Raw genomic sequence first — 23,841 nt, 5'->3', positions numbered from 1 at the left:
AATCTCAAAAGTTTTCCTATAATAGGCAATAACTGAATTCTGATGCAGTTTTTATAGTAAATGTAAGAGCATTATGAATCACCTAATTAATGTTAAAAGCATGTTAGTAATTCACATTAGACCCTTTTATGCTTACAGCAAAAGCATGTCACATATTTAAACCTAGTAAGACTATCTTTCACACCTCATCATGCCAAATTACCAGATAAAACCCAGGAAATGACACTTGGAGACATAAAAACAACATCTGAGTCAAAATCAAGATTCCTTTGCTGAAAACTGTGAAAAACAATTTACCAGCTTCTTTTCACCAGTGAGAATTTAGCATTAAACGCAAAGCTCTCTGTTCTCAAAGAATAGAGATGTCAACTTACAGACCTAGTACATTTAAATTGCTTTTATTACAGAATGATTAGGTATCCTTTTATTATCCTTATCTACCTGATAATAGGAGACATATCATGAGCTATTAGGAAGTATTTAATAATGACTATTTGGTTTTCCTTTCTAAAAAGTTATATAAATATTATGGACAGTTGTTCTGTCTCTACTGCTGCTCTATTCCACACAAAGCCAGTCCTAAAAGGTGACACAAGATAAGGCAAGACTGGCCTATGACCAAACCCCTGCACTTCTCTAATAAGGCCTGAGCAGTACTGGGGGAGGGGCCAGGATGACAACACACATGGCTCCCACTTACCATAGTTCTGCATTCTCTTCAAATATCTGGATCGTTCACTATTTACAATATTGTCTCTAATAAGTTATTTCACGCAGTCCAAGAGATAAAATTTTGTATGTGTTCTTAAAAGCCCAGAAAGTGCCTGCCCATGGGGTAGGCTGGCGAACAGGTGAGACATCTGCTAACAACTTCATCCAAGACAAATCAGTGACATCTGCAGATGGCGGAGGACAACTGGGAACTAAGAGGCCCAGTAGCTTTCATTCTTAGCAAACCAGATGAGATGCGTAGCCCTAAAACACCACCTTCATTCATCAAGATAATCCTCATCTTGACAATGCTAAATAAAACAGGCCACACCATCAAAAAGGTTAATCAGCAGAAAAATGAGTTTAATATTACCTATTATCAAAATTAAGATCAGTGTGTAGACATACTCATCAAAAATAATTCAGCAACTTGGCAGGGCTTTATTAACACTAACACAAACACAACATCAATACGTGCACTACTCACATCCATGGGGCTACAGATGAAGAGCGAAGGTATAGAAATGACATCCTAAACACACTCCTGTATAATGGGGACAGTATTCACAGAAAGAACCCTCCATTGAAATTTTTGCTCTTTTGCTAGACATTTATTCAGGAGCCTTGGAAACCTGTGGCATGAAGAAAGGCCGGGCCACAGCATGTGGACACCTGTGGAGGGTACAGGGCTGTCCCTCCACTGTGGCAGAACACCCAGGAACCAAAGGCCAGCATCCCACACAACCCTGAGAACACAAGTCTGTCTCAGCTTGAATAGTTACCATCTTATGCTAGGCTCCCCATCCTTCCATGCCAACCCCCCTAAAAAAATAATAATCTTATTTAAGAATAAAGACACCTAGGCCAGCAGCAGAACAGAGTCAGTAGCAAGAATAAGATCCCTGGGCAGCTCACCTCCTGCTCTATCCATCAAACCCTGAGCCCTGCTAAAAGTGCATAAAGTTTCACAGGTCCTACAGATTACTGTACTTAGAAAGCTTCATTTTTAATAGAAAGTGGCTTTACATAAATTTGTCCCCCCCCCCGTGACAGAATATGTTCCCTCAAAAGGTAAAATCAAACCCAGATGAGGGGTGCCACTCTGGGCCTGCACATCTTGGGGGTTGCAGCTATTTCTACCACAACCCTTAGGGCCAACAGATACATAGAACAGAGCTGGATCTACAGTTCTTCCTAGACCAGGTATGGTGTGGCCAAAGGCAGCAACATCTAGCACATGTGGCAAGGAGAGCTGCTGGGCTGGCTAAACTGACTGGAGGCTGAGTCTGCAGATGAAGGGGGACCTGAAGGAACCCAGGTACAAGTACCCATTGTGCTCATGCACCTCACTGATGTAGGGGGCTACCAGCCCGTCGGGATCATGAAGGCTTCTCCGGAAGGCACCACTGTCACTGAGTTCTAGGACAAGGCTATACCGTGGCACAGCCTTCACCACCGTCTCCTGACTGAACAGCTAGAAGAGACAAGAAGCACAATGAAGAAGAGCTTACCTTCTGATCAGAAGAATGCTGGCAGCAGATAGATCAAACAACCTTCTCCTTTTGGAATGGTCTGGTTAAAGCCATGCCCTTCCCCCCAGCCCAATGCAGATCAAGGAGGTCAAGCCAGAAAGAGGACAGCCACAAGAGCACACCTCTGGATGACATAGCTGAACCAAGAGAAATGCAAATCATATCCCAAGAGGTCACCTCTCTGAAGCCAAGGCTAAGGATAGTCTTAAGCCATCAGATCACTAGGGTCAAAACCAACCTAGCCTGACAAGAATGAACAAGTCCTCTAATTAGGCTTAAAGTATTTCAGATCTGCAAGATGCAAATGATGTGAGTTTTAAGACCTATTCAAGCTCAAAATAAAGTCTCTGGGAGGGTTAAGTCAGAAAGTCCACAGACAAGGCCACATGACATGGCCTCTAAAATAAGCCAATTCTGCCACTTTTCTCAGAGCTCAGCCAGGTGATCCTGGGGCCCATCCTGCACGGAAACCTTGGCAGGGACTTCTGGACCCTTGGACACAGTTATTTAGAGAGGCTTATACTTGGAATTATGAGGCTGGTAGAAAACTGTCACCAGAGTAACCAGGTGAAAAGGTATATGATTATTGGCAGTATGGAAGGACACCAGATAGGTAATTTGGACAAAATGCTCTATCACATAAGACCAATGAGTGGAAATTAATAGGCAGATTATAAATTAATATAGGTATTTGACTTCAAATGTCAAATGAGTAATGTTTCTAGTCGCTGAAAATGTTCAAGGACAGATACAAGTTGACTGAGCTCTGGAAGGTTTGAAAGCAATGGGATTAAAGTTGCATTACAGCTCAAAGAATTCTGCAAAACTTCCAGCTACCCATGAGATTCCGCCTTCCATTTCTCTGTCATATGTCTTTTTCTCTCCTCTCTTCTATAAACTTCTAAAAGATCTCACCTCTCTTTTTCAGATACTTCTCAACCTCTGTTTCTAACCATCAGTGTGCTTCCCTCCCTGGCTGGGACCTACCTCTATCCATATCTCATAGAAGAACCTTTGCTTGGACAGACTCCCCAGCTCAGGAGACAGTGCCTTCAATTGAGCTGCTAAGGCCAAGAACCCATCCCTCATTCTTGGTCACTTGGCCCTCCACTCCCTACAAGCCCTTGCCCCTTAAAGCCTTGTAATCTGCCATAGGCATGCTTCTCTAACCCTGGGTTCTGCAGCCACCTCTCCCTGGCCATTGGAATGGCTCTATACTAGATTCCCACACCCAGTGGAGCTATGCTACATGCTGCTCTCTATGCAGCAGCTGCAGTTATCTCTGTGATGCAACCTGAACAAAAGAGTCAGGAAGCTGCTGGTGTGTCTGAGCAGGACACGTGTATGCCAAGGACAGGAGGACCATAGTGCCCCAAACCAGGAAATAAAGAAATAAAGAAATGTGCTTACAATGGGGTGGGGTAGCCAGGCACAGGCTGTTAAGAGCTACACTGGGTGAGGTGTTCCCTGGGGACAGGTTAGTATAGGCTATCAGTGCTCCTAAGGGAAAAGGCAGGCTATCAACACATGGTTGAGAAAGAAGGGTTGGCTGAGCATGGACTCCTAGAGCCTAACAAGAGCCATGTGACAAGAGGACTATGGCTATAGACTGATTAAACTTGATGGAATTGATTAAATAGATAAAAAATACAAGCCTAGTTTTGGTGGCCTGTAACCCAGCACTCCACTGGTCGAAGTAGGAGGATTGATATTTTGATGCCAGCCTGGGCTGGGCTACATAATGAAATCCTGTAAGAAAACAAAGAAGAATGAGAGGAAGAGAAGGAGGAGGGATGGAGGATTTTTCCATGTGGTCACAGGAAGCAGAAGAAAAAGAGAAGGGAAGGAAGGAAGGAGATAGGGAGAGAGGAAGGTGAAGGTAGAAGCATTTATCCATTTGGTCACAGGAAAGAGAAGAAAATGCATTTGATGACTATTTTCCCTATGAAGGGGACTGGATGGAGTGCAAAGTCTCAGTAGAAAGGAGGGCAGAGCCTATTTGAGGTCTAAACATTCATGACAGAGTAAGCCATGGGAGGAATTAGGCTGATAGGCAAGAAGGAGGCTCCAGAAGTCACAAGGATAAGGTAACAAAAAATACCTTAAACAGGAAAACCAGAACAAAAAGGAAATTAAAAAACCAAATATATGTTATATATCTATATGTAATATAGATATATATTACAATAATATAGATAATATATGTCACAATACATTAATCATAGTATATGTAACATATAGATATATATTTCATAGATATTAGGATTAAGAATAAGTATTATAAGTTTCACAATGTTTAGAAGTAGTCAAGATACATACCAAATATAAGTAGTACCAAATAATGTAAGTAGAATTTGAACTTTTAGGGCAGTTAAGATGTTTTTATAGTTACCTTAAAAATCATTCTTTTAATGCCAGGTTTCTCAGATAAGAAATCCAACATGGAAAAGCCAGGGTTTGCACGAATGGCAGACATGGCAACCCAGTACCCTCCAGAGCTGCTGGGTCTGATGTTGTCAGGAAATCCAGGCAAGTTCTCCACGAACATATCAGCCCCTCCCTTCATCAGGCCAGATACATAGACTCTGAAAAATTTACCCAAGCAGGCAGTAAGCAGCAGCCCCTGCATTTAAGGGGAAATTTTTATCCAAACACAAAACATATACATATATAACGGCTGTTGAGAAGACACGTTTGAGAGTCCTGGGCTCAGCTTGACCAGAGAAAAGAAAAGCAGCTGTGTGCTTCCAGGACCCAACTGGCAGGGACACGGAACCCAGGTTGTCTAGCTAGCATTAAATCAACATGCTCTCCCAGACTGCAGATCTCAAGAGGACTGAGAACTCAGGTAGGAAACACATCCTTAAACTTCTCTGTCATTATTGCACACAGGACAGGCATTTTGTTACATCTCATACTTCTCTCAGCATGTTTCTATCCCATCTCAGGCCATGGCAAGTTCTGGCAAAAAACTGATGGCTCAGCTAACACCACACATACCTTCGTATTCTGGCCATGGTCAACTCTGCCACCAGGACAAAGTCTTCCTCAGGAGAAAGCTGGACCCCATTAGGGAACCGCAACTCGTCCAACAAAACTTTCACTTCCTTGGTCTCTGTATCATACTCCAGCAGGCTATGGAAGACCAGAATAGAGGGTCACACAAGGAAGAGTCCATGGCCTATCTATGAGCTTGAAGCTTTCTCCCCATTTCCATACATCCAGGTATGGGTAGATGACTAGGCCTAGGGAGCCTCTGTTTTCACTTGTCTCAAAATGGCCAGTGGGATTCCCTCTCCATTCACATTCCTCTTCTAGAAAACCCTCTGCTCAGTTTTGTCACCAATATGGGAATGAGGTCAGCACCAAGGATAGCAGACACACCAATCTTCAGGTGAGACAACCTGTAGCCCAGACCTGCCCTACGAGGCTCTCCCACCCTTGTGGATGGGATGCTCTGTGTTATTTCCTCAAATAGGAAGCGAGGACATTCTGTTCTATCTCCCAACTCCAGAAACAACTAAAATCCTATCCTAGAAGCTGAAGAAACACTCACAGTGCTCCTCAAAGCAACAAGCTCTATTGCAGTCACCTGCTGGGCTGCCAACTAACAGAGGAAGACCTGTAATGAACACTTGCCGCCCATCATCGCTGCCCTCCATAATCAAAAGCAGGTAATCCCGTCTTTGCCACTTGCTGCTAGAATCTGTGAAATAAATCTTCTTCCCATCGCGGGTGATGGTAAGATCATTCACAAAGGACATTTTCTTTCCCTCAATGGGTGTCTCAGAGGACAGTAGCAGCTTTACTTCACCTGAAGTTAGAAAACAGAAAAAGATATGCTTTCATACTAGAAAGGTCTCTCTCAATAATTTCAAAACATTTTTAAAAACCAACTTTATCGAAGGTAGAATCCTATCTGTAAAGACAAGGAACACTTGGCTTCACTGGGGCAACACAAAATAAAGCAGTAGAAAGAACATTTACTGAGTGCTAAGCTCTCTCTACATATAACCTCATTGAGATCTTCACAGCAACTCCATGAGGCAGGTCCTACTACTATTCAAATCTTACCCATGAAGGAACTAGACATACAGAGGCCTAAAAACAGTCTGCAGACAGCAAAGTCAAGTCTGCAATGCTGCAGTCAGGCCCCAATAGATAAACTCCTCCAGGGCATGAATCAAGTAGGGGTTGGAGGTATGGCTCAGTTGGTAGAGTAAAAGCAATCAGGTACTGAGTTCAAGTCCCAGTCTTGGTCACAAAAAAAAAGTGGACCGCAAATACTTTAACACTGGTCAAGGTGACATCATGACTAGTTAAAGGAGAAAAAGGGAAGAGAAGATGAAGAAAGAGAAAACAAAGGCAAAGAGGATGGCAAAACAAAGAGACAAAGGAAAAAACAAACAGAAAGATGTAGAAAGACATAAAAGAGGAGGTTTAACATCCTTGAAACAAACCCTATCAAGACTTAATCGGTAAAATACAAATGCAAAGGAAGTGAGGGCCAAATGCATTCATAGGAAGGGAGCTCTCTGGTGGCTAATACTGGTATTTGTAGGCATTGCTTTCAGTACTATTCCATAACTAAAAAAATTACCATCTAGAAAACTGTATTTAATAAATGCTATTAAATCTACTTATGCATATATGTACATTCAGCAGGTCCTTTAAACATAGAAGGTCTGAAATCATCAGATAAAGCAAGTTATTGTCACATACGTTTCCTGGGATTTACTTCAAAAAGTCCCTTATATGCATCAGCCACAAAAAGAGTTCCATTGGGCCCTGCCCGGATGCCCAAGGGTCTCCCACAAGCAGGTTCATCATCTCGGGTTTCTAGGAAGACAAACAACAGGAATTAGAGGTGGCTCCAAGATTCCACCTGTGCCTTCCTCAGTGTCCAAGATTTTCATCCATCGCCATACAGAGCGAAAAAGACCATGACATTAGCTCTGAGTCTGCCTCTCTAAGGGCTCACTGCAAAGTTCCCAGTGTAGGGGACTGAATGGTTCTGATTGCAGTTGCTATTACAGAGTACTCACTGAGGGTGCTCAATGAGGCACTCACTAAAACAGCTGAGTGCCCATTCACAATAACCCTGCTAAGTAGTACTGTAGGTGTCCATGAATGAAAGGTGCTCATTATGGGGCCTGTTTCAGGAGCTTTCTGTGGGATGCTGTTGTGGGAAAAGGGCAGGTTAAAGGGCCAAATTAAAAACATGATTCCGTCACATAAAACTATGTGGATTTCCATAAACAGAAAAGCTGAAGTTTTTCACTAAGATGTCAATTATATCTAACAACTCTCCAAGGTGATTTTACTTAGCTTTTTGTATGTTTGTGTTGCTTCCATTTCACAATGAAAATGCATAATTTTTATAAAAATATTCCAGCTATTAATAATGATAATTCAAGTGGGTGCCAGTGGTTTATGGCTAGAAATCCTAGTTACTCAGGAGACTAAGATCTGAGGATCGTGCTTTGAAGCCAGTTGGAGCAGGAAAAGTCCATGAGATTCTCACCTCCAATTAAGCACCAAAAATACAAGTAGAGCTGTGACTCAAGTGCTAGAGTGTTAGCTTTGAATGAAAAAGCTCAGGGACAGTGCCCAAGTCCTGAGCTCAAAACCCAGTGTTGGCACCAAAATCAAAACAAACAAACAAAAACACATAATTAAGACTTGGAATGTGGCTCTATAATACAGTGGTTGCCTGGCATGCACAGGGCCTTAGATTCAATGCCTAGCACTACAAAAAAAAATTAAATTAAAAATACATATCACAACAAATAAGAAATCTTTAGAGTATTTTTTATTGGGGGGGGAGGGGTGTGCCAGTTCTGGGGCTTAAACTCAAGAGACTGGCACTGACCCTGAGCTAATCTGATCAAAGCTAGTATGCCACCACTTGAGCCACTACTCCACTTTCAGCTTTTTGGTAGTTAATTAGAGATAAGAGTCTCACAAACTTTTCTGCCTGGGTTGGCTATGAAATGCAATCCTCAGATCTCAGGCTCCTAAGTAACTAGGATTCCAGGCATGAATCACTGGTCTCTGGCTAGGAGTACAAATTTTTAAATAGTGAGATTCTTCTACTCTATGGTTTCTGAAATCTGAATAATTTAAGGATATTTGAATTTTGTTGTTGCTCTTTTGGGCTTTGGGGTTTTATTTTGTTGTGGGGGTGGGGTTCAGTGTTTTTTTTGAGACAGAGTCTCATAAGGTAATCCATGCTGGCCTTGAACTTGCAATCGTCTCCCAAGTGCTAGGAATACAAGAGTGTACAATCACACCTGACAGGTATTTGAACTCTGAATGACAATGAAATTCCTGATGTAGGAATAACATTTTGTTAAACCACCTGCTTTCTTACAGCAGCACTCTAAGAACACCTATTAACCCCTGAAGTTACCCAACAAGTAACTGAGAACCCAAGTGGAATGCTGAAGGGGTATTATGCCAAGCAGGTGCCATGGTTGCTGCCCAGATGGGAAACTAGCATTGTAGAAGGGCAAGTTATTGTGAGGTGCGGTGGCCACCTAGCAAAGGTAGAGCTTGGGGAAACACCACAACATACTCTGTCTGCTGTAAGGGATTCTTCATCTCTAAGAGTGAAACTGACTTCAAGGGTAAAGCAGTTCCAGAACAAAGCACCTTCAAAATGGTTTGTTGCCAACTTACTACATGGTCCTGAACCAAAGCGGGCGATGACCTCAACTTCCCCATTTTCAAGTTTCACAACCCGGCCATCTGCTGTACCAGTAAACATCACATCTGTTTAAAAAGCAAAAGGAAAAAGGTTAGTAAGAGGTTAGCTGAAAGAGCTGTGACCACACATACCACCTTCTTCTACAAAGCAGGTAGCTTGGTTATTTTTCATCTCCAGAGAGAAAAATAGCAGTTCAGAGGATGAAGGAAAAGTGATATCTAGGAATTTTTTTAACTCCTTGAAACTTAGAAGTGACAAAAGTGTGGGGCCCAGGGAACTAGCATGTGGATCAAACCTGACTTGGGCACAAGGGTGCAGCAGAAACAATAAAAATCTTAGGGCTGTTCTCCAGTCCTCGGATGCTCAGGCTGACAATGCTAAGACACGAGTTTCCATTCACCTCACTGCTGACTCCCATTATCTCCTACTAAAGGGAAAAAATGATAAGAATCCTCCAGGATAAAGTTAAAGTGTTCACTTTGGATTAAGTGTTCACTTTAGCAGCACATTTACTAAAATTAAACTGAGACATATTAAGATTAGCATAGCCTAGAAGCAAGGACAATATCCAAATTTCCATCAGTTTTTAAACATGTATTGCAAACTTTAGGGCAATCACGGGAAAAAATAAAAGAAGAAATATAACTGAATAAATGAAATCATAAAATGATATATTTTGGAGCTAGAACTGTGGCTCAATGGTAGTGTTTGCCTAGCACAGCCAAGTGTGAGGGGGAGAGAAAAGGATGGAAGGAGAGAGGGAAGAAGGGAGAAAGGGAAGAAGAGAGGAAGGGAAGGAGGGAAAAAAGATACCAATGAAATTAAAAACAGGATATCAAGAAAGATTAAGAAATTAATGAAACCCAAACCTGTTCTTGAAAATACGAACAAAACTAACAAATGTTTAGGCAAGCTAAGAAAAATGCAGGGGTGGTGGGAGCGGGAATACAAATTATTAACATCAGAAACAGAAGAAGTAATATCATTAAACATCCCAAAATACAAAAGGAATAAAGAACTATTTTGCAGTGCTATGTCTACAAAGTAGATTAAATGTAATGATTCCTTGAAAGCCACAATCTGCCAAAACTATACAATGAGAAAAAGATGAATACCCCTGTACGTACTGAAGAAATTGAATCAAATTCTGCAAGACAAAAGCAGGCTCAGGTAGGTTCACTGGTTGATTCTAGCAAACACTTAAGAAATTATATCCAATTCTTTAAAGTTCCTCTTAAAAGACAGAAGCAGAAAGAATATTTCCTAACTCAATATAGCATTATCTTTATAATAAAACTAAACAAACACATAATAAGAAAACTACAAACCAGGATCTCTCATGAAAATGCAAAAACCCTCAACAAAATATTAGTAAATCAAATCCAACAAGTACAAACAGAACTATACATCACAACCAGTAGGATTTATCTTGGGTATGCAGGTTGGTTCAACGTTCACAAGTCAATTAATGTAATCTATCACAGTAATAGACTAAAAATGAAAAACTACATGATCCTATCAATAGATACAGAAAGGTATCTAACAAATTGCTACAACCAGCATGCTAAACCTCTCAGCAAGCTAGGAATAATTGAGAACTTTCAACCTGACAGAGAACATCTTCAGAAACCTCAGAACTATCATTATCTTTGAGAAAGGCAAAGCTTCCCTGCTAAGATTAGGAACAAGGTAAGGCTATCCCCTCTCAATAGTTCCTTTTAACATTCTCCTTGAAATTTCAGCTAATGCAAGACCAAAAAAAAGGAAGTAAAAGGCACAGACATTGGAAGGAAGAAAAATAACTGTTTTTGCTCATAGATAACATGTTGATGTAGAAAATCCAATAAATCAACAAAATATACTCCTGAAATTAATATACAATTATAGCAATATTACAGAAAACAAGGTTAATAGACAGAAGTTAATTACATTCCAATATACCAGCAATGAACAAGGACACCTGAAGCAAAAACATAATACTGTTTATATTAGCACTCCAAAAAAATGATATACTTAGTCATAAATAAAACAAAATAAGCACAAGTTCTTTATGAGGAAACTACAAAGCTCTGATTAAAGAAATCAAAGAACTAAATCCTTTGGAAGATACTCCATGTTTTTGGACAGGAAGGCTACATATTGCCAAGAAGGCACTCCTTCCCAAATTAGTCTATAAATTCAATGCAATTCCAATCAATATTCAAGCAAGTCATTTTGTTGGTTTTGTTTGTTTGTTTGGGTTTTTTTTTTAACTGTATTTTTTTTTTGTCTTTTCTTTTTTGGTACTGGGGATCGAACCCAGGACGTTGCACTTGCTAGGCAAGCGCTTTGCCACCAAGCTACATCCCAGCCCTCAAGCAAGTCATTTTGTATATACCAACAAACTTATCCTAAAGTTTACATGGGGAAGAAAATGACTCAAAAGAATAAATTCAAGCCAAGTGCTTGTGGCTCACATCAGTAATCCTAGCAACACAGAAGGCTGAGGTCAAAAGATTGTGGTTCCAAGCAAGCCCAGGTAAGAAAGTCCATGAGACTCTTATCTCCAATTAATCACCAAAACGCCAGAAGTGGAACCATGGCTCAAGTAGTACAGTGCTAGCCTTGAGCAAAAAAGCTCAGGGGCAGAGCCCAGATCCTAAATTCAGGCCTCAGGACCAGCACAAAAACAAAAAAGAATGAATTCAGAGGACTTACAACTCCCAACTTCATGACTCAATATAAAGCTACAGTAATCCAGAAAATGTCTTACTAGCTAAAGGACAGACACACAGAAAGGTCAAAAGAACACAACAAAGAGCTCAGAAACAGACCCACATAAATGGTCAACTAGTCCTTGACCCAAGAGTAAAAGCAACACAGTGGAGAAAATGAAAGTTTCTCACAAATGGTACATACAAAAAGTGAAGACATACATTTCATACCTTTGACAAAAATTAACTCCACATTGATCAAGAATCTAAATATAAAATGCAAAACTAGAAGGTAACAGAAGAAAATCTAGGTAGCCTTGGATAAGATGATGACTTTGTAGATACAACACCAAAGGCATGAACCATGAAGAAATAATTAACCAGCTGGACTTCATTAAAACTTCAGCTTTGTGAAAAACACTACCATGAGCATGAGAAAAAATATTTGCAAAAGACATGTCTAAATGACTGTCAAACAAATATATAAAGAAAACTTAAAAGTCTACAATTAGAAAGTGAACAGTTCAATTACCAAAATGGGCCAAGAACATAGACAGACATCTCACTGAAGATCAAAAATGGCAAATAAATGTATGAAAGGTGCTAATCATCATGTCAGGAGAGAAACTAAAACAACTATAAGATATTATACACCTATGAGGAGATCCAAAACCTAAAATACTGACAAGAACAAATGGTGACAAGAGACAGGACTGTGAGGAATTCTCATTCATAGCTAACATGATTGCCAAATAATACAGTTACTTTGAAAGATAGTCTGAAACTTTCTTCTTCTTCGTCATGGTCTTCTCCCCCCCCTCCTCCTTCTTCTTTGTAAAGCTAAACTTTTCTTACCTTACAATCATCCTTCATTCTCCATGGCATTTACACAAGTGAGCTAGCATATATTCATACAAACACCTATGTACCAACAGTTATAGCAAATCCTATTCATAACTGCCAAACTTATAACAAGTAAATGTTTCTCAGTAGGTAAACAGATGAATAACTTATGGAATATGCAGTCAATGCAGTACCATTCAGTGTTAACAAAAGAAATGAGCTATAAAAACCACAGAAAGACAAGAAGTAATCTTTAATGCATATTACTAAGTGAAAGAAATCAACATGAAAAGATAATATTGTGGAAAGGACAAAATTATGGCCACAATAAAAAGATCAGTTGTTGCTAAGGGTTAAAGAAGGAAGGAGAACAGAGGGTTTTAAGGGAGGTAAAAATATCCTGTACGATACTATAATGGTGAATACATGATATTTCACATTTATCTAAATCCACAGAATAAACACCGCCAAGAGTAGTTATACACCACCGAGAGCAAGCCCTAATGTAATCCACAGACTTCAGTTGTTAAAATAGTTTAATGTGTAAAATAGGTTAAAATGTGTTCAAATAGGTTCAGCAACTGGGGAAAATAAGGTATCCCTCATGGGAGATGATAACCATTGAGAAGGGTATATGTGCAGAAAAGGCATGTGAAAAAACCCACAATACATCCCAGCTCATGATAAAAAAAAATTTTTTTAATTATTTTTGGGAAATCTCTGTATATCTGCCCAATTTTTGTGGGAACCTAAAACTGCTCTTAAAAATGCTCTACTTTGGTCTGGGAAGGTGGCTCAGTGGTAGAGTGCTTGCCTTGCATGCATGAGGCCCTGGGTTCGATTCCTCAGCACCACATAAGCAAAAAGAAAAAAAGCCGGAAGTGGCGTTGTGGCTCAAATGGTAGAGTGCTAGCCTTGAGCTGAAGAGCTGAGGGACAGTGCTCAGGCCCAGAGTTCAGGCCCCATGACCGGACCCCAAAAAAAAAAAAATGCTCTACTTAAAAACAAAACAAAAGCCAGGCACCGGTGGCTCATGCCCATAATCCTAGCTACTCAGGAGGCTATCTGAAGATCTTGACTCAAGGCCGGCCCCAGCAGGAAAGTCCGTGACACTCATCTCCAATTAACCACCAGAAAACTGGAAATGGCGCTATGGCTCAAGTGGTGTAACACTTGCCTTACGCTGAAGAGCTCAGGGACAGCACCCACGCCCAGAGCTCAAGCCCCACGACATTAAAAAAAAAGTATGCTAATTGGTGGGTCCACTCCTCCAGCATTCTCCCAAGGCTGTCAACACCTGCCAGCTGTCCCCAGGACAACTTCCAAATGAGATTGCAGCAGCCAGTCCCTGGAGGCCTCTCTGTAGTTTACATCCACAGAGACATAACTAGAGAAGTCCTTACTGGGCCTAACCAACCCTCACCTGGTAGATAGCCAGTGTCTCACATGGAGAAAGGGAAAAGGTAAGATAAGCCCTGTCCTTGAGAGGTAAGGAAGACCACCTGGTTTGCACTTGAACTTCTGTAAATCCTAGTTTTAAATTGCAATGTTTGACTTTTTATCAGAATTTATGAAATTAACAAATGTCAGTGTCTTTTAAAATGAATATAAAGTTCTATCACACTTATGATTCTTGAAACAAATTGACTTCATCATCTACAAAGCAATAACTGCAGAAATAAACCTGTCTTTGGGTATGGGGTCAAAATACAGCAAGAGCTGGGCAAGAGAACTTGCTCAAACACAGCTGATCAGCTGAGAAATAGAAGTACGTTAGACACATATGTCCCCAGTCACTGCCCAGGTACCACACTGGACTTCAGAGTGACTAGAGAGGCATTTCATAAAAGCTGCTCAGAAACCTTTATTCCAACTGAGGTTTTCTCATCTTTTCTTTAACTGTGTCTTTTCAATACTAAGTTTAATTCTCATCTTAACAGACAGAAAATGCCTACTTCCAGGCTGCTAGACATGATAGCATTGGAGTCAGACCTAATTTTAGTTCTCATGCATGGGCATAGAAATACTGAGACCCACTCATCTTCAGAATGAAACCTAAACTGAGCAAAGAAACATTATTCTATTATGTATGAATTAAACATCAATGTTTGCATTGTGTCTTTAGACTCTTTAAAACAGTTTGAGCACACAAATATCGTTCTGTGGATATGAACTCCAAGCCAGGCATGGTAGCATATACCTGTATTCCCAGCTACTCAGGAGGTGAAGATAGCAGATCACAAGTTTGAAGCCAGCCAAGGCAAAGTGGTCATGAAACTGCCTTAAAAACAAAAGGATTGGGGACACAGATGGGGCCCTGGACTCAAGCCCTAGTATTAAAAAAGGAAAAACTGAAAATGTCCCCACATGGAAATGGCACACAACCTGGACTGTGAGACAGGCAGAAGGAGCTACTTACTCCCCTTGGATGTCTGCAGCTGAGAAGCATGTCCAGGGCTCCCCCACTTGGCAGCAGCCTGCCACTGAAGCTGCTCCCACAGAATGCATCCCATGAGTGATCTGGGTCTGGAAAGCACCTAAGTCATATTCCATAATTGGGGGTTACTTACCCCCAATATTTGCTATAGACTCTGGCCCAATGAGTTGATTTTCAAATAGCCTTTCCGCCTGTCGCAACTTCGTATTTGGTTGCAGAACACCAAGCAAAAAAGGGGGCTCTTTGAAGCTGTAAAATAATGCAATTATAGGAATTTGTATATAAAAATGTAAATGAAAAGGTTTATTGAGGGCCTAGTAACTGCATAACTCCCCATTGTTTGATAAACAGCACATTCCAGTAGTTGCCAGAAACATAAAAGGAAAAAAAAAAAACAGCACAAAGGTATCAGAGAAGGCCACCACACAAAAGAAATATGAATATACCGTTTAAATATAGCTAATACCAAGACTTCAGCAGTTACCTACCCCCTGCGAGCATCTGGGACCTGCTACGATTTTAAAGTCCAACAGGAAGAGTATTTATAGTAGTAGTTGAGAGCTCTTGCTACCTGGGTGAAATTAAAACTCAAAACCCAATTCACTAAAGAACAGAAGACAACCTTTAGGGATAATCAGGAATGTCAAGAGCTAACAGAATATGGGCATGGAGGCACATGCATATTATTCCAAACTCAGAAGGCTGATATGGGAGAATCAAGAGTTCAAGGCCAGCCTGGACTATATACCAAGACCTTGTCTCAAAAACTTAATTAGTTAACTTTTTAAAAAGAGTTACTAGAAGCACATAAAAATTAAATCCAAGCAGGACCCACAGGAGCATTGCAAGAGAAGAGGAAAAGCAGCGTACTGTACACCATCACCTCCTGTAGTAGGAAGAGTGGCCTGGAACCCCAGAAAGCCAGGTCTGGGGAGTGCTCAGAGAAAGCTTTGCACAACCCTGACTGTGGTCTCATGCGGCCTCACTTCTCCACAGGTGCGTATCTCTGCAGTAATGCCAGCTTTGTTATACGCATGCCAACCCCAGCTACCAACAGCCCTGACATCCTGCTCACATCTCAACCAGATGTCACAGACCAGGTCTAGGACATTCCTCCCATCTTCCACAACAGAAAAGGAAGGCAGGTTTGTGGGACAGGCTTTGGGCCGCTTTGTAGCCTTGAAGGCAACACCAGCCACAGATTTTCTTTATGATTAGACATGGTATTAGTCTGAAGTTTTTAAAGTCTTATATGGACAAATTCATTTGAGATGAACTTCAGACAACCTCACCCCATCAACATTTTCAAAGGGAACTGGGAACTTTCTGAACCAAACTATACAACCCCTTGCAAGCAACACAACCTCCACATCATCACACCAATAACAGCTCTGCTCTGTACTACCACAATCAAACATGACACATAGCTACAAGTTACAATGGACTACATTCCTCATAGATCTCCACCAGTAAAAGGTAACTTGGCCAAACCAGAATAATAATAATAAGTTTTCTTAAAAATTAGTTTCTTACCAAACTTAGACAAGGTAGCTTTAACTTCATTTGTGTATGCTTTTACAATTTCAACTCTCTCTTGATTTTTGTACTTGATTTGTACAGTTTTGAAAGAATGACAGGAATAATTCCATGCATATACTCTAAGTAATATCTAAGTCAGCATGAATTTTTATTCAAGAAATAACATATCTCTATTTTCATAACTTACCTTTTCCCCAGGTTTTCTTTCCTAAAAATGATATCAGCCTAATTGATATATTTCATCAAGCAATCCCTCCCAAGGAGACTGACAGGCAGTTTGAGAGGCAGCTTACCTGAGAGGCTGGGGATCTATGGGAGATTCTAGAAGCATCATGGCTCCAAGGAGGGGAACAGTCAGAGATACAGCCAGCATCAAGAAGGTCATTCGGAAAACTCTGCCACTAAAGGAGCTGCCAGAAATAAAATACACAAAGGCAATCAGTAGAGATTCATAGCAACAGGTGCAGCTGGCCTAAAAGACCTTTCCCCTAAAGCAGGAACATTCAACCCTTGTGGCTTTGCTTCAGCATTGTTTGCCAAGATTGACAAACATGACTTTGGATTCGTTCATTTTCTATTTTGGTTTTTAAATCTTACAGTGGCATGAGATACTCTTATCAGATATTTTTCCAGACCTTGAATCATCTGGCATAGTTTTAGAAGGCAAATTCAACAAACTCACAAACCCAAAATGGAACAGGAGAAGAGAGTTCTAAGGATGGTAGGGATGCACACTCACATACAGAGAAGACCCTGAGTCCCTGCTGCATGGATTCAAAGCAATGACACTCAGTGCCATGTGTCCTAAGATTTTCATGGATAAAAGAGGAGTGGGGGGGAGGGGGCGGTGCTCCGTGATTTAATGCTTTCCTAGTATGAGAGAGGTCCTAGATTCCATCCTTTAGCACCTCAAGAGAGAGGAAGAGGTGGGGTGGGGGGCAAGGGGAGGTAGGGAGAGACAGGCATAAAGGAAAATATTTTTCATGAAGCAAAAGAAAGCCAAACAACAATTCCCTGAGCTTCCAATTCATGAATCACTATACAGGTGTCACTTCTAGGAGTCAAAACAAACTCCCATCTCTGAGTATCTGACAGATACTCATAGGCCGTCATATAGGTTCTACAAAATTAAAACTCCAAATCATAATTCTGAAAGCCTTGAGAAGACCTGAAAGCTGTCAGGAATCTTGGGTAAAGTTTTCAAACAAATGACTTGTAGTGACTATAATGTGTCTTCATCAATCTTTGCATATATTATTTCTCATCTGGCAAACAAATGAGAACATTGAGCCTCTGCTACTGTATAAACCTCATAGGATCATCTATTTACATAAATTATATTTTAATTTATTAAACACTTGTCATTAAGATTAAATTTAAAGAAAATAAAATCACAAGCTTCTTATGTGTATTTTGCTTTTCTTCTTCACTTTTATTTTTCCGGGTTTTTTTTGAGACAGGGTCTTGCTATAGAGCCCATGCTTACCTTGAACTCTCAATTCTCCTGCTCAGCCTCCTGACTGCTGGGATTACAAAGGTGAGCCACCACACCTAGCTAGAACTAGTTTTGTTATCAAAAAAATTAAAATATTGACTTTTTTTTAAAAAATCAAGATTTACCCTTAAATGAAATAGACATTATTTATGGGCGGTGTTTTGATTCCTTACAACTCAGTCTTCATCTATTTAAGTCTGTTTCAGGTATAGTATAGAAATGTAGAGAAATGTACCACTCCTGATTTTCCCAACAACCAGCCAGGCAACTTCAGGCCAATTTCTTCACTCCAAATGCTCCCACAGGTTCCCATTGTAAAAAGGGGTAGATGGAGAGAAGCCTCAACGTCCTGCCCAGTTTTAAACATGTGTGACTTTAATAAATGAGTAAAGCAGAAAATGGAAGTGACTCTGCCATCCCTACTACAGTAGGTAGAAAGGAATGACAAGGAGAATAAAAACAAAGGAAGTGAGCTAGGAGTGGCTTTCATACAGTGCCCCTTTGTAGACACTTCGGATGGCGCAACTGAAGAGCCTTGGTGTTCAGCCAGTACCCTGAGTAGTCAGGAAATGGATTCTTCCCTGGAGCTCCCAGGAAGGAGCCAAGCTCTGCTGACATCTTGACTTAAGCACAGCCAGCCCTGTCCAGGACTTGTGACCTACGCAACTGGAAGATAATAAATTTGTACTGTTTATGCTACAAAGTATGTGAGAATTTGTTATATCATATAGTTTTCTTTTCTTTTTTTGATAGGGTCTTGCTGTGTAGCCCAGGCTAGACTCAAACTTGTGTACCTCCCTGCCTCAGCTCTCAAAGCTGAGAGTATACCTAAGCCACTATGAATATAGATTTTGAATAAACTAATTTCTGGGACCTGCAAGTAAAATGTCCCTGCAAGAAATACTCTAAAATGTGGAAGTAGCTTTGGAATCAGGCTACCAGTGAAGGATGGGAGAATTTTGAGGAACAGGAGAGGAAAAAAAAAATCTGTTCCCTTGAAAAGATTGCTAATAGAAATACAAATGTTAAATTCTGCTACAGAAGTCTCAGGAAGAAATGAGGAGCAAGGTAGAAGAGACACATATTGTCTAGAAAGCATAAGGTCTTCATTCAGTACCACAAAAAAAAAATGTCATTTTAAAACATGCTTAACTCATCATAACCAACGATTCACAGAAAGATATTTAGATGTAAAAGGTGCTCTGGTAAGGATTTACAAAGATGTCAAGTAACATGTTATTGGCAGCATAGAGAAGAAAAGGAAAAAAGCAGAAGAAATGTAGGAAGCAGATCATTATTATATAGTGGCAGAAAATGAGGCTGAGTCATGACCTGCTTGAAAGCCAAACTTTCAATTATGAAACCATTATGAAACTGGACACTTACGTGAAGAGGTTCCTAAGTAAAGTGTTGAAGGTGTGACCTGGGCTCTAGCTGCTAACTCCTCCAGAGCAGGACAGACATAGAGGAACTACTTTTTCCCTTTAATGTTTCCCCTTTGCTAATGTGTGTCATTTTTCCTTCCAATAATCTTCCAAATTCTGTCCCTAACTTCCTTCTCTTTGCTCATATGGGCTTCAGAATCAGTCTCCTGGCCCAGGCCAGGTAAAATGCCTAACAAAACATAATTCTTGCCTCATACTCATATGAAATCTCCTTTACCACACAGCACATTACATTTTTTTTGGAGCAAGGATGTGCTGGGGATAGAACTCAGGGCCTTATCCATGCAATGCATGTTTTACCACTAAACTACATTACCAACTACTGCATTCCACATCCGAAAAATCTTACTTTGGCCAGGTGCCAGTGACTCATAGCTATAATCCTAGTTAGTCAGGAAGCTGAGAGTTGCAGTTCAAAGCAAGCCAGGGCAAGAAAGTCCATGAGACTTCAACTGATAAAGGACCAGTCTTGAGCAAAAAAGGTAAGCAAGAACACACAGTCCTGAGTTCAAATTCCAATACCAGCAAAACAAAAATAAAAAGTCTTAATTGGATAATCTGATTCAGAGCTTATGAAACTTGAGCAACAGATGAGTAATGGTTGCCCTTCACATATAAGGAAAGGGTTAAATTAGATCCAAAGGAAAAGGTTCATGCAGGACTGATAGTAGCAGTGCTTATAGACAAAAAAGTGGCCAAAGCCCAGGAACAACCTGTGTCCTACACATCACCAATCCTTGTTGGGGTCTAGCAGTTACACCTGTTATAGTTACATCAGACAACAAGCTGCAGAAGGATTCAGAGGCCGCCTAGCCCGTGGGCAGCTTTTAAGCAAGACCTGGATTTTTTGGATTGGAAAGTTCAGTGTAGGCCTAAGAGTTTCTTTTTCCATCATTTGTCCTTGATGTGCAGTTGGCTGACACTAATTTTATTCAACTCCCTCCTCAGGGTGTGTCCATCAACCCTTACCCACTTGAGCAGCACCCAGCTTCTACTGGAAGGTTCAAACAAATAGTATCTTAAAAACAAAATTCCTTGAGCAGCATTATTCAATTCAGAACTTCGTAGACAATGAAAACAGAGCAGATGCTAGACCAGTGTGGTTACTGAGCACTTGAAACACAGCAAGCTTGTTACATGAATAAGACAAGCCCCTCTAGCCGGGCGCCGGTGGCTCACGCCTGTAATCCTAGCTACTCAGGAGGCTGAGATCTGAGGATCATGGTTCAAAGCCAGCCCAGGCAGGAAAGTCTGTGAGACTCCCATCTCTAATAAACCACTCAGAAAACTGGAAGTGGTGCTATAGCTCAAGTGGTAGAGCACTCACCTTGAGCTGAAGAGTGCAAGGACAGCACCCAGGCCCAGAGAGTTCAAGCCCCACGACCGACAAAAACAAAAATAAAAGACAAGCCCTTGTACCCTAGCCCTGGACATAGCATTTATTTTTATCCAAGGTTCACTAAATTTTTGGGTGGCTCTCTTCACAGCTGGGTTCTAAAAACTCAGTCAACTATAAATCCTCTGATTCTCCATGTCTATCTCTAACTGCACAGCCACATTATTTAGCTTAAATAAAGGAAACTATCTTTATCCTTACCCATTTGCATTAACAAAGCACCACATATTCCTGACCAGTGCTGGCAACTTCCTTTCCAGGTGCAGTTTGAAATATCAACTTGTTTGCCCAGATCTCTGGTCTCCCCTTGAGGATATGTGCAGCCTCAAATTTCCTAATCTCTGAGGGAAAAAACACAATCATGGTGGTGCAATATGTTTTGACAGCCACAGTTCTCAAAATCCTCTGTGATTGCACCAGCCAAATCTCTAATTCAAGGCCTTTAAGGGCCCTTGGATTTTGAATCATAAATTGAAGTTTTCCTGAATAGACTCCAAAAGTTCAAAAATCAACTGATTTTTGTAGAAACTCTGTTAGCCCCAAACCACAGGGTTTGATACTCCAGCAACCTTGGGTATTAATGTGATCCCTGGAATGGAAGAAAGTCAAACAACATCAAGTCCCATCTTTTTAAGTGTCTGAAACTTGAGTTCGCTCATTCTTTACATGTCCTTTAAACTAGACCTCCTGAAATCATCATTTTTCCCTTGAAAAAACATGAGTTCACTTTTTAATTAAACCAGAGAAATAAGTTTAAAGGGGTATTTGAAGATATACATACTTAGGCAGAACTAAGTTAAAAGCTCAGAATCCTGACTTCTCATGCCTGCCATTTCCATAGTGCCTCCTTTACTCTTCTGTCATAAAACAGAAAAAGGGAAATCATCCTAACAAAAACTCAACCTAAACTCCTTCACAATCATGAAAAGGCAGCTGATAAATTCTTAATTCATGAACTCCTCACTCCTAAACAGTTATCTTTAGCTATTAACTAGTTTCTTCCTACATAGAACTGTGTTCCAAAAGAGAAGAAATTGTTTCCCAATGTACCATTATTCTTTCACTAAAGAAAAAGCACTTTAAAAAAAGTTGATGTCATCTATTAGTTATTGCAAATAAGGGAAGCCTTGGGACCTAAGTTTCTTTGGGCCTGGCTTACTTCACTCAATATAATTTTTTCCAAGTCTTTCCATTTCCTAACAAATGGGGCAATATCATTCTTTCTGATGGAGGCATTTGGCGGAGGAAGGGGGGGTGGATGGGAGGGCAGGGATGGTAAGGGGAAACAAAGGAGGAGGCAACAATGCTTGATAAGAAATGTTCTCATTACCTTGCTCTTGTAATTGTAACCCCTCTGTATGGTATTTTCACAATAAAAAAACTTATTAATAAAAAAGTTGATGTCAAATAGTAATAATAAGCTTGCATTGGTATGTTAAGAGTGCTTACTGATCTATGTCCCATGCTGAATAAAAGGATTTAACAATCAAAATGTCCATTATAGTTCAAATACAGAAATTTAAGATGTTTGGCAGAAAAATCTTATTTCCAAAGCTAGTTCTTAAAATGTTTCTCAACCACTGTCCATATGCCAGTTCTATCCTTTTTCATTTCCTTGCCATTTTTCTTTTAACTCTATACCTCTAACTTTATATAAAGCACCTAGTCACACAGGCCTTAATGACTTCGTCATTGAAACAGAGAAAATGCTGCCTTTTGTACTGAGTCAAGCAGATCTATCATATGTCCTTTCCACTACTAAAATCCATTTTCCTTCTCTTATCTTGATAATTTTATATTCCCAGGCTTCCTTTATTCCATTAGTACATCTAAAATGTATTCTAACAATATTAGGTTTCTACTTCCTTCTCTATTACTTCACCCACCATATCCAAGACTTTTCTGGCTTTTGCAGACCTTCTTAAGGTAATCAAGATAATTCTACAAACAACTAGGAATACCACAAAAGGCATTAAAATTCAAAAAATACAGAAGAATTGCTTACAAAATATAGGAAAAGCGCCAGGTACCGGTGGCTCATGCTTATATTCCTAGCTACTCAGGAAGCTGAGATCTGAGGATCGTGGTTCAAAGCCAGCCCAGGCAGGAAAGTCCAAAAGACTCTTATCTACAATAAACCCCACTCAGAAAACCGGAAGTGGCACAGTGGCTCAAGTGGTAGAGCGCTAGCCTTGAGCTGAAGAGCTGAGGGAAAGCATTCAGGCCCAGAGTTCAAGCCCCATGACTGACAAAAAAAAAAATATTAGGAAAAGCATCTACACTGTTCTAAAAGATAAGTGGTAATAAGAATTCACTTTGAAAGGAGCCATTACAGAAACACAGATGAGGTAGCAATAGGGAACAATAATATGTGTGTATATATATATATATATATATATATATATATATATATATATATATATATATATATATATAATGCTCTTGCGTGAGAAATTCAAGACAATATGTAGGTAAATAAACACAAATGGAAAGGGCATTCCAGAAAAAAATCAGGTGGCAAAGATGAGTTTGGGATAACCACTTTATCATGTCATTAAAAATCTTCACAGATAACTTGAAAAATAAAAACAATTTAATTAAGTTCTCCCTTCTTCCCAGAGGCCAGGAGTGTCACAGCTGCTGTCAGAGTGTTGAGACCCATCTAACAAGTGCCCTCAGGTTCTGTCTTCCCCAGGTACCCCATTTAGCACCTGAGCACACCTCAGCCACGCTCTCATTCTTCATATGAAAATGCCTTGTCTTCACAGTTTCTGTAGTAAAGCATGGCCAGACCTTTCATGTTGGTTCTAATACAGGCACCAAGCATCAGCAAATAATTAAGTCATAATATCCATAGTAATCAGGGTAACTAATTTGTCCCAGCTTACCCAAGAAAAGTGTTTGGAAATGTAAATCTGAAGTATCCCAAGATGGCTGGTCACCCAGTCAGGATATATGGCTGCATCTTCCGGATTTTTCCACAGGATCAAAGACATACAGAAAAATCTCTCCAAATTGCCTTTCTAGAACTCAAACATTCC

At 40.3% G+C, this 23,841-nt stretch overlaps 1 protein-coding gene across 4 annotated transcripts in view; it reads right to left on the bottom strand.

The window, feature by feature from the left end:
- Positions 1–1,053: 1,053 nt before the first annotated feature.
- The window catches only part of Apmap (adipocyte plasma membrane associated protein), a 36,654-nt gene continuing 13,866 nt past the window's right edge, over positions 1,054–23,841 (bottom strand). For 3 of the 4 annotated variants that reach the window (XM_070006634.1, XM_070006635.1, XM_070006638.1), the window contains exons 2-9: positions 16,758–16,874; positions 15,059–15,174; positions 8,925–9,017; positions 6,966–7,082; positions 5,883–6,057; positions 5,244–5,378; positions 4,636–4,828; positions 1,054–2,185 (exon numbers count right to left, since the gene is read on the bottom strand). In XM_070006634.1, the coding sequence (XP_069862735.1) occupies positions 1,976–2,185; positions 4,636–4,828; positions 5,244–5,378; positions 5,883–6,057; positions 6,966–7,082; positions 8,925–9,017; positions 15,059–15,174; positions 16,758–16,874 (1,156 nt within the window). In that variant the 3' untranslated portion in view covers positions 1,054–1,975. Of the gene's footprint in view, positions 2,186–4,635; positions 4,829–5,243; positions 5,379–5,882; positions 6,058–6,965; positions 7,083–8,924; positions 9,018–15,058; positions 15,175–16,757; positions 16,875–21,001; positions 21,043–23,841 lie in introns of those variants that run through there. The other variant, XM_070006637.1, reaches the window with a different exon arrangement.

This window comes from Dipodomys merriami, unplaced genomic scaffold, assembly GCF_024711535.1.
Source record: "Dipodomys merriami isolate MVZ:Mamm:240054 unplaced genomic scaffold, mDipMer1.0.p SCAF_7, whole genome shotgun sequence".
Classification (NCBI taxonomy): domain Eukaryota; kingdom Metazoa; phylum Chordata; class Mammalia; order Rodentia; family Heteromyidae; genus Dipodomys; species Dipodomys merriami.
Note: the sequence above shows the minus strand (reverse complement) of the source record. Positions and strands in the feature narration are given on the sequence as shown.